Source organism: Thunnus thynnus, chromosome 4 (genome assembly GCF_963924715.1).
Source record: "Thunnus thynnus chromosome 4, fThuThy2.1, whole genome shotgun sequence".
Classification (NCBI taxonomy): Eukaryota; Metazoa; Chordata; class Actinopteri; order Scombriformes; family Scombridae; genus Thunnus; species Thunnus thynnus.
In genome coordinates this window covers 22,729,020-22,740,961 of record NC_089520.1, presented here as the reverse complement: position 1 = coordinate 22,740,961, position 11,942 = coordinate 22,729,020, and the positions used below count along the sequence as shown (strand labels likewise).

At 37.4% G+C, this 11,942-nt stretch overlaps 1 protein-coding gene across 2 annotated transcripts in view; it reads right to left on the bottom strand.

Moving 5' to 3' along the window:
• Positions 1-1,231: 1,231 nt before the first annotated feature.
• The window catches only part of LOC137181726 (growth/differentiation factor 11-like), a 30,181-nt gene continuing 19,470 nt past the window's right edge, over positions 1,232-11,942 (bottom strand). The window contains exons 2-3 of one of the 2 annotated variants that reach the window (XM_067587654.1): positions 11,010-11,383; positions 1,232-4,751 (exon numbers count right to left, since the gene is read on the bottom strand). In XM_067587654.1, the coding sequence (XP_067443755.1) occupies positions 4,371-4,751; positions 11,010-11,383 (755 nt within the window). In that variant the 3' untranslated portion in view covers positions 1,232-4,370. The remainder of the gene's footprint in view (positions 4,752-11,009; positions 11,384-11,942) is intronic. The other variant, XM_067587655.1, reaches the window with a different exon arrangement.

The window sequence follows — 11,942 nt, the reverse complement described above, 5'->3', positions numbered from 1 at the left end:
AGGTAGATTTGCACCAAACTTCACATGGAGCTCCAAAACACCTAAATACAACTTTTCACATTGAAAAAACAAAAATTCCCTGGTTGACTACGGAGTAATTCAACAAGACAAGTTTTTTTCACTGGGTGTTTTTTTTTTTGTTGTTAAATATGGTATGCTAACACAATGGTTATGCATGATGGTGACTTAACACTGCACCAGAAAGAAAGGGCAGGTTCCCCTGAATCATATGATGTATAATGCTTGATACTCACTGAAAGATTAAGCTCAGAATTGACAAAAATATAAAACTATGTCCAAGCGATTCTTTGTCTATGTAGGTTTTACCAGAAGATGGAGAAGGGGAATGGCAGATTAACAAAGGGGATGTATATTGGTCATTTTGCTAACAAGGGGTATGACATAAAGAGATAAAATATTTACATCCAACAATTGCCTAGTGTCACCTGGAGTATTGTTGACAGATCTGACACTTCTAATCTAATTACTGTTTAATAATGATGTAAACTTGTAAATTATTTAATTAGATTTAACAAAAATAACATATGCAAATTACAAAATGCCAATAACATTAGACTAGACCAAATAATGTCAGTTGACTATATCTTAGCTCAGCATAATCTGGTATTTCCCACTGATTCTAAACTTAATAGTACAAATTGTGAAGTACACATATTTCAAGTACACTTAAATTAAAAAAAGAAAAAAACTAAGACTAAAACTGTTATTTGAGAAGTTATCATGATGCAACAGAGACTTCCTGTAACACATTTGATTGCTTTGCACAAAACTGGTCTTTTGTATCAGTGCAACCTGATTTAGTAAATAACTAGTTAAAGACTAGCTAGTAGTTACTAACTTTGGGTGGATTTTACGCACAAACTAATGCATTAAGACAAAGCTGATGCCACCCAAAACTGATAGGAGAGAGGGTTAAAGTGACACTACATAACTTCTGGAAGAAGAAAAAACACATATCTGAACAATAAAACACCACCTACTCAGTTATGCTCAGAGATTTTACTGCTACAGCCTTACTTGGTCTAGTATGACCAGTAAGTCATGGTGGCTAATGTTTGAGGTATTGATTGACATTATTGAGTCAAATGGCTGACTTTTCTTTACTTCTTGCCACTGTTATGTCCACAGTGGCTGTTGGTTCAGCTAAAGAAACACAGGGCTGCTTTAAACAGATGCACTAGACTCAGTAAGAAATAAACAACAAATCCCATAAGCTAAATAAATGATTTATTGTACAAAAGAAAAATGACAGTAAATAAACAACAAAAGGCAAAAATAACAATTGAACAGTTATTCATATGCACAACCATTAAACTACAAAGTTGGGGTGATTTTTTTTTAACTACACAAAGAACGGAGGAATGAAGGGGGAAAGTGAGAAAAACATTAGAAGCGGTGAACCTGTCCAAAACATCATAAATGTCAACATTTGGGTAGGTATTTACATAGAGATTTCTTACTCTCATATATTTATATGAAAACACTCTCACACATACCAGTATACAAACACTAAAATTCAAAATGCAACTTCTCAACAGCTTGAACCATAGTTAAGCCATAGTTGTGGGCACAGCTAATTACTTCTTTTGACCACACATTACCAGAGCCGCTACCATCAGTCACTCTGTCAATAACTCAATCTGAACCTGAGAGCAAGGGGACCCTGTGGTTTTCATCTACAATTATCTTTTTTGGAGGGGGAGCGGGGGTTGGGGTTGGGGGGGAGGGTTCTTATGGGTTAAATGTTTGCACAGATTAATCGATGACAAATTTTAAAAAAGCAAGTTTTTTTTTAGAAGGCTAAAGTGAGGTAGACAGACTTTGAAATGCATTGTAATTAATATTAATAAATAGACAATTGACCAGTTGAATTATTTCCAACCACTGCCCCTAACAGCTTTTTTTCCTCCCTTTGAAATGTTCTAGCATATTCCTGCGATCACAAAAGTTACAGCACACAACATGTCATCCTCTACTTTGGCTAACAATCCCTGGATACTCCTCCCATTCTTACATGGGTGCTTTCACTTAAAATACACACAAAGGCAAAACATGTCTATGCAAGACAGTCGACACATTGTTTAAGTCAAAAGGACGTAGTCTCTCTAACATGGTAACAGATTAAAGTTGGTGGGCGGGCCATTTCCAGTTAAAGCATTCTATGTTCATTGATCCAGACACTTATTACACACATGACTTATCACCCAAAGTGGGCAAGGAGGCCTTTCAGGCCGCTGGTACAGTACGTCCAGGTTCCAGATTGGATAGAAGTGTGTGAGTGTATGGACAGGCCCCCGCTTCAGACAAAAGTCAGGAAAGCGTGATGGTATCAAAAAGAAGTGATAACCTTTCTAGTTTATCCGTATGGTTTATCACCAAGAAGCTTGAATAGTTTTTTTTTTATCCTATACTGTACAAGCTCTCTTGTGCTTGGTAAAACACAAACAACACTTTACCTCCTCACGCCATGAACGTCCCATAGTGCAAAATTTATTGTTGGTAAGGTAGAGTGCCCCAAAAAAAGGTTTTTGTACCCCTTTTTAATATATACATATATAATTTATATATAATGTCAGAAGGCGCTTCCTTTATCCAACAGCATAGTGCTTTCGTTTACAACAAAAGGATATCTTTGCTTTGACATCCAGGAGACAAAGACAGACTTCAAGCGTACTAATCTACTCTGTGTTTAAGCACTAACTAACGATATTTTCTCCATTATGATAATGATGACACAGTCAAGGTTGAGGTGGATGGGGGCATTTCAAAATGCATTCAAACATGTTCTCTAAACTAAAGTCAGTGTTGAGTTACATTCTCTTGATTTTTTTTGTGTGTGGTTTGTTGTGAATTATAAAAGCTATTTTTTTTATGAATACAGTACTGCAGTAAAAGGATTTTGCATTTTTCTTTTTATATTTTCTGAAACTTGCTTTGAGAAAAAGTGAGTGAACTTGCTTGACAGGAGTAATGGAGTTACTGCTCTTTCTTAATTTAAGTGTATGTTTTTATGTGAACACTGCTGCAAGTATGAACATGTAAACTTCTAGTGATAATACTGTCATTATATTTTGTACTATTTTCTGCTCACTCATGTTACAGCAGGTTGAGTATTTGAGCAAACTGGCACCCTTGTATGTTTTGCTGTCTGTTTGTTATTACTTGCTCAATCCCAGGCCTCTTCAAGTTATGAAACAGTGCATTTTCTTCTCTGTTTTAAACATTTAATACAAAAGCTGAATGTGTTAAAGTGTATTTTCCTTTGTTACACAGAAGAAAGAAAAATGTCAGGTTCTTGTCGTCCTGCAGGACGTGCCCTCCTCCTCCTCCTCTTCCAGACGGTGCCGAGTGACCTCAGAGTGCATCTACATTACAGTTCTGTTTCAGATTTTAGTGTGCAAGTCAAACTTAAATCCGTATTGTCTACTTTTGCAGAATGGCAGAAATAGCTACAACGACTTTATTTATCTGCTTTGAAAGATAGAGTTAAAACAGCGTAACCTCTTCTCTCCTTTTTCCTTTTTGAGTTTTACAAGACTACAAATAAAAAAAGATCAAAGTGACTGTGAAAAGGTTTCGTAGATACTCGAGAATGTCACACTGGGGTGTTATACATTAATAGAGGGTATAGGTTTGGTTTTGGATCTCCTTAACACTTAACATCTCTAAAGCACATCTCTAAACATCTGTAAACAAGATTTGGGATTTATCCTAACAGTATTCCTAAGAGTAAACTCTCCTCACATTAGCATGAATTCTGTTTTAAGAGTTTTTGTTAAAGTGATGAATTGCAAAATAATTCTGATCATGCCCCCTTGCAAACATTTTTTTTTTTTTTGTGGATCAAATCTCACCCGTAAGTAAGTGTATCTGTGAAATAAAGTATTTCCAAAACTTCTTTAAACCCCTTCTCCTTAGGACTGTAAATGCTTTTGTCTCCTGTCATCTCAATCCACTAACCTGGACATTTCACAAAGATGCCATTTAAAAAAAAAAAAAAGTCTTAAAAAACCCCACAAAACTAACACATACTCTATAACATAGTTTTGTCTCATTTACCATTTTTTTGAAGCTTCTCCACAAGTACAACCTCTTTAAATCATTCATAATGTACTGTATTTCCATCACTCAGTCCTTTTTTGATTCATATTTCATTTATAATTTTTTTTTACATTTAGAATCAATTTAATTACTGGAAAAATGGAAACCCAGTGGGATGTTTTTGTGGCTGAGCAAATGTGACATCTGGTGCCGAGGAGTGGGTTCTGGTGCCAGGGGAGAGCTCCATAAGGGTTTTGGGTGGTTTGATGCAATGGTGGCTGTACACAAGTGTGCGTCTCCCCTGCAGCCTAAGAGCAGCCACATCTATCCACCACCATCCCCGGGATCTTGCCGTGGATGATCTGCTGCTTGTCATTGAAGTAGAGCATGTTAATGGGGGACATCTTGGTCGGGGTACAGCAGGGCCCTGCGGAGCCTCGGGGGTTGGCGTGCTGCACCAGGTGGGTGTGCGGGTATTTCTGCATGAACATGTACTCGCACTGGCCGGAGCAGTAGTTGGCTTTGTAGCGTTTGGGGGCAATGATCCAGTCCCAGCCGAACGCCTCGAAATCCACAGTCAGAGGGTAGCGACAGCAGCGGGACTCGGTGGAGTGCTCGTCACAGTCCAGGCCAAGGTTTCTCCGAGAACGTTTGGTCGTCTCAAGAACCTTCACTTCCAGGAACGGCTGCTGGAATCAGGGGGAGGAGGTGCAGGACAGAGAGAAAGAGGTGGTTATAAGAGAACAACAGAAGAGATGTGGCTGACATGTCAGGAGAGGAAAATAACTTAATGTCTTAGAGGAATAGTTCAACATTTCAGGAAGTATCCTTATTTGCTTTCTTGCCAAGAGTTAAACGAGAAGATTGATAACACTTCTCTATCTGTGCAAGCCAAAAGGTTGTTAACTTAGCTTAGCATAAAGACTAGACACATGACTAAACAGCTATCCTAGCTCTACAGCTCACTAATAAGCACGTTGTTTGTTTGTTTTTTAAATTTGTTCACAAACAGAAACATAAAAATAACAGTTTGTGGTTTTAGACGCAGTTTCATGCTCTTAATATCTCTTGATGAACAGTTTATCCTTCCTCCCTCTGCACAGCATCTCAGCTGGTTGCCTGGCAACCGCACTGAGATAAACTGTTGTTCGCTATGATATAGTAGGAGCGCAAAACTCCTCGTAAAAATGTTAGTACATTTCTATCCGTGTGTGTGGATTAAACAAACAAGATACAATATGTTAATTAGTGAGCTTTCTGGTTGGTGTATTTTTGAACTTTGGACTGAGTCAGGCTAGCTGTTTCCCCCTGCTTCCACTCTTTATGCTAAGCTAGGCTAATTGCCCCCTGGCTCTAGCTCCGTACTTGAGACACAGAGACAAGAGTTGCATAAATCATCCCATCTTACTCTTGGCAAGAAGGATGACACACATATTTCTCAAACTATTCCTGTATTGTCTTAAAGTATAGGTACATAAAGTGAGCTCCTGTTTACAATGTTCCTTTGCGCTTAAACAACCTCTAATTTTTGATGTTTGATTTAAACAATAATTTTTTTCATCATTTCTAAGTTTAATCTTAACACAAACAGAAGGGACAGCATATATATCTATTATAAATCCATTATAATTCTGTCATCTTGTTTATCCGTGATGTATTTCTGTAAATTGTGTTTCTTGCTCTATTCTGTACACACAACATCTGTTGCACATCTGTCCATTCTGGGGAAGGGATCCCTCTGTTGTTCCTCCAGAGGTTTCTTCCATTTTTTCCTTATTCAAATTGACGATTTAAGGACTGAGGATGTTGTATTGCTGTACAGATTGTAAAGCCCCCTGAGTAAAATTTGTGATATGTGATATTGGGCTATACATATAAAATGGACTTGATTGACTTGACAGAAAACACCTTTTTCACAGCAGACATATTGACATATTGTTGCATATAAATTTCACCATATGAGATGAAAACAAATGATCCAAAGCAGGATTCTTTGGTTTTGATATGTTGTAGCACAGAAAAAAGCACAAGTGTAAAAAACAACATTAATAATGGCTGCATCCCGATTAGTTCCACGGCTCTGCTATTGTGCATGATGGCTCACTGATGTCTTACTGTGACACTCACAGTGTAATTAAATCGTTGTTAGTGTAATTCATTCCACCTGTACTTTTCCTTCTATGACAAACCAAAATGTCTGCTGTGAAAAAGGTCTGTTGATACAAAATATCTTTGTCAGGTTGATGAATACAAAGTGCTTCATAAATGTTTTAAGGACCAAAACATTTAATAAAGTAATTTATGCAAGTGAGGAGGGCAGAATAATTTTGTTTTTCCTTCAAAGACAGATGTGCACACATAGAATCAGTTGGCTAATGCAAAGGTTTGTGTTTAATCCATGTGCTTACAAACTCATTGAAACTGGAGTAGAAACTTGGACTTCCTCTGCCACGTCAGTAGATCAGACTCGACTTAAGTTCTTAAAGTGCTGTAATTTCAAGATGGCAACCACCGTAGATTACATAAGCTAACATCCCAAGAGAAAGAAACTGTATTAACATGAAAAGAATCCAGAAAAATGTATCTGATGATTATCATTATGTGTGCTAGATAGTCTTTTAGTAAACATAAGATCAAAAACACTATTATTAAAAAAACAGATGACACCTTTGGCCACTGTATGTATTGTCTTATTAGTAATGATAATAAATATCTGATCCTGAAATTATAGTTTTATGCTAATATTTATCAGAAGATATATGACTTTTCACATTGAGTTTTGATCAGTTATCAAACAGCTTCATGAAAGCTTTTTTTCAAAGCAAGATGACAAAGTTTAACCTGAGACCTTTCAAGCTTCTCTGTCACTTATTGTCAGTGTTTCTTCTGCAAATGAAGCTCATCACATTAAGTTAAACTTAAAAAAGATAACGGGAGGATATCCTTAAGATGAAAACTCTTTCTCCTTTCAAAATGATAAGTAGCCTGTGTGGAGAAAGTAAGCAAACTGAAATAAACCATTAGACTATATAGCTGTGTGAATTATTCCAGGTCCTCAATGAGCCACTTGAATATAACAAAACCATTGTTTATGTGATTAGTAACACCTGTGCTTTTCCTTCTATGGCAAGTAAAAATGTCTGCTGTGACAAAGCACAATTAGTTTAGATTAGTAGTAAATTACTAAAAATCAGTAGTACCACATTCCTCCGGTTTTCTATCATACCAGTTACCTGCTTTTACCTGACACACCAGGTATTAATCAATTCTTGAAATATAAAAGCAGCTGTGCTGTTGGTAATCAGCTTAACTCAGCTGTCACACAAATTCAATTTTAAAACCTGAATAATATGGATGATAGTTACAATAATCCTCTGATCATCTCCATAGCTCAATGGTGTGTACAGAGAGAATCTGATCTGAGTAGCAACCATGACAACAGAGTCATGTTTGAACCTTGGACATCTAAAAGTGGTGCAAAATTCTCAATAACACAAATATGTCACTTAACCACAAATATTTCCTCATTGATGTAAATGCAAATACTATAATACACATGCATTTATATAATTAAAGGATTTGGGGACGTAGGTAGTCTTATAGTAAGTTCTATTGAAGAAAATTCAGGGATTTTAGCCTCAGTCTTAATTATGTTTGGTTATTTTCTCCACAGGAATGAATGTGAGGTGAGAAAGAAGAGGTCAGATACTCGCTGACTTGTATTAGCATTAACAGTTGCTAATGGCTACCGTTTTTTTGACCAAACTAATAAGTTGACTCTTGGATGTCCTAAAAGGACTCTTCCTCCTCAGTTCCTAATGAAAAGCCTTAACCTCCTTATCTGCCATTTCACGAAACATATGAATGAATTTGTCATTTTTAAAGTAGAATCACAACGTGCCATTTCATCACCAATCAAAGAGCATTGATAGAAACTAGCCTGTATGAGTCTGTGTGCTTGGTTTGATCCATGACCCAAGAGGTCATCTGCAGGCTGCCATAACCTTGACCTTTGGGCAAAGCGAGCAGATCAAATATTTTACTCCATCATGTTTGTTTTACAAAGCTTTCCTCTCCCCACAGTGATTCCAGCTGGGCTTGAGCGCAGATTTTGTGACGCATTCAAAAGAGGAAATAAGCTGAAAGGCCATCAGAGTGAGACCATGTCAGCTTGGCCTTTAGGGCCTTTGTTGTAGAAAAAAAGACCCAGAGGATCAAGGAGAAGCTGAATTTTTTCTTTGCTTGTTGTGTTTTGTTTTATTTTTGTAAACTTGCCTGTGTTTTTGATCTTTTCCTTTTTTTTGGGTTCAAGAATAATATTGCACACTGCTGTGTGCTCAGAGGGCAGCGATTTATTGGCCAAGACAACCAGAGCTGACCTCTGATATGTGTTGAGAAGATCTGACCCAAATGACCACTTGGTAAATATTTGGTGTTGCTTAACTTGGATGACTGGCCTACATAGTTCAACATAGATGTTGTATGTAGCTGTCAGTTGCAGTGACGCTGGGATTTCTAACTAGATTAATGGTTCACGGATGGTTTTGTTTTAAGACTGAAGGTTGAACTCATCCATGCAGCCTCATTAATTACATTAGACATAAACTGAACAGTGGTTCATCTATTTTTTATTTAAAGAATCTAAGCAAATATGTCAGCCAAAACAAGTCTGGTGATGATGAGTTTGAGGCCCAATATGAGGCTAAAATGTCCACAGTGCCAAAACTATCCAGAGGAACACTGGGTTAGGATACATGCCGCACTTTAAATATTTCCTGCAAGAAAATACATTTATGTTTTGCAAAAGAGTACAATCACTTCAGCCTTCATTTTCAATAAAAGAGTTATATAATTAACATTTTGAGTTTTCACGATCACGTGGAAAAAACACAAAACCGTAAAAGTGCACAGACAATGCACATTAAATTTACGGTTTCTAAAGAGTAAGTGTTACTAGAAAATATGTGAGCCAGTGCAAATGATCTGCACTGTACATACAATTAGTGAACAATAGATGTGTTGATGAAGGTTGATCCAAACAAAGCAGCTGTGCTTTCTCTCTAGGGACATGATTAAAAGACATAATTATCCACCTGTATCCAGTGTACAGGAAGCTTTAAATAACACAGAATACACATTATTCTGTGTTCTGCCTAAACTACCTTTAAATATCTCTTGCAACAATTATAACTAAATATGCCCACTCCTTTTTTATGCCTGTAGATTTCAAATCAACACTTTAGATGATTCCCAGTCAGTGTCTATAACTAACAACAAAAATAAAATGTTGTGTCTAGTGGAACTTACGACATCTGGATCAGGAGATTCTGTTCTATTTGAAGTGTGACTTTGTGATTTAGTCTGTTCAAATAAATGCTGCTTTACAGAAACATCATGTCAGGTTTGTTTGAAACCATTTGTGCCTTTATAAAAGTGTAGCTGTTGCTTTGGTTATGGTTTCAAACATTTTGACGTCAAGAATGGTGCACGCTGAATAATGTATTATTATTACTGTCCATCTTCATATTTGATACGTTTCGTATTCATAATGCAGATTGATTATACAGCATGGTCTTCTTCTACTTCACAATAGCCAAACCTTGGAGTATGTGTGTGTTTTTTTCATGCGTTATGATACATTTTTGAATGTGTTTCTCTATCTTCTGTGCAGCCACTGATTTTCATTCATGAGACACACATGAGACTCAACTTTCAGATACTTTGCTAGCTTGAGATGGATGAACGTCATGTCTGCTTTAACATTTTCAGCGTAGATTTTCAAATGAATTTGCAGTTACAATTTGCACTAAAAACAGAACTTTGACAGTAATAAAAACCAACATGACATCTAGTGTTCAATCAGTTCCTTTCTTTGGAACGCACACTTGTTGTCTTTACTGTACTTATTTTGATTGGTGAAATGAATAGAAATCAATGTGAGCCTGGAGAGAAAGAAAAAATATTCAAAAGTCTAAAACACAGCAGCATGCATTTTAAAGATGTAAATTTAAATTACATTAAATTATGTAAAAAGAGATATACATTAGTGTATTTGCCTGCATGTGTCCTCACTATATAGTAATTGCTGGCAGTTTTGGGTATATATTTAACCCCAAGCTTTTCATTTCAAGATTTTAAATCTGTAATGACTGATTTTTTGGCCACTTGGGGGCAGCAGAAAGTCGTTGTGAACACAACACTAACATATCATCACCTTTTAAGCCTATATAGTGAACATGTTAGCAAACCAAATCAAAATTATCATTCATTTGGAGTTGGTCTCTGGTCACCTGGTGAATGTAAGTCCAATATTCACACTCTTTTAGCTCTGTTTTTGGTTTCTACCAACTCCTGAGGGAAATACTCTGTCTGGGTCTTTAGCTGCTAAATGCTCCACTATGTTCACAAACTAGTGGCAACTGTTTTGCATACAATGGACTTATTACAGCTTTTTGCTGAAAACAGTAGCCTGCTGCAGCTGAAAACACTATGAGAGCAGTGAGAGCGCTTGACTATGTTCACCAGCTAGCGGCTAACTGTGTCTGTTTGCCATTTTGTGCTGAGCAGGTAGTGTACAGTGGCTCTTTCTCTGAAAACAGCTGCCTGTGTTCCAAAAAGTTGCAGCCAGACAGCTAAACAATGAGCTGAAACTTGCTGTAAAGCTCCGTAAAGCTCCGCAAAGCCGAGGGGAGCTGCACAGTCTCTCTGATATTACACACTGTCTTTTGATACATTATTCTAAAAATATTTAAGAGTTGACAAGAGTTCACAAGAGAGAAAGGTGGCTGGCTCCTTCCTCTTTTATCCCATGAGTCAGTTTTAGTTCACCTGAGAGTTATCAATATATATACATATGTTTTTAAATAAAGTTGTTTTCATCTGCCCTCCTTTTATTAAAATGAAAGTGATTCCCTCTCTGCCCCTGGGACAGGTCTGAGGGTCCTTACCAGCCCCTCCTCCCCGGGTCGCAGTGAGGTAACTGCCAGGTCATTGCCGCTCTCATCAAAGGCATTGATGTCGATTCCCCAGTTGGTGTGCGGCTGTTTGAACCAGTTCTGCAACACGTGCTTAAAGTCAATACTCTGCCAGTGGCCGACCCTGGAGTTGAGCTCTATCTTCAGGGAGCGGATGCGGATGTGGCGGCTACCCTGCTCCGTGACGGGCTTGAGCCGGAGGATCTGCAGGTAGACGGTGGAAGTCTGCTGCAGCGGTCGCAGGTACACCCACAGCTGGGCCTTCAGCACCTTGGTGAACATCAGTTTGGGGCTGAACTTGAAGAAGCAGCAGCTGGGCTTCCCATTCACCTGCACCAGTGGCTCCGCTGTGAAACAGAGGACAGTCACATTAATATATGTACAGTATATATACAATCTTGTATATAGAATCCTGCTCATCATCATTTGAATACACATGACATTGCACTTGTATCAAACAGTTTTATATCAGACATTATTAATTCCCTTCAGGTCACCATCAATACATGTTGGCATTTTGTTACAGTATACATGTAAAAATAAAATTGTATTTTATTCTACATAAAACACATTGTTAGTTCATCTTTTTTCACAGAGTTTCTGTTGACAAAATGTGTCATTTGGTAGCTGGTGATCTTCTCTCTAACTGTTAATAGTCATGGTAGCTGTTTGTTACTGCAACAACATCTGCATCATTCACTTCAAACAAACCACTTTTGCTTCTTTATATTCATTTATTTAAATCTTCAGAAAACTTGGAGAACTCTCATTTACAATGGTGCCGAGGTACAGACACACAATAAGAACAGACAGTATAATAGTAAACAATGGTGTGTCCCATAACTATCTCCAGTAATGAATCTTAAAGGTCCAGTGTGTAGAATTTAGTGGCATCTAGTGGAACAG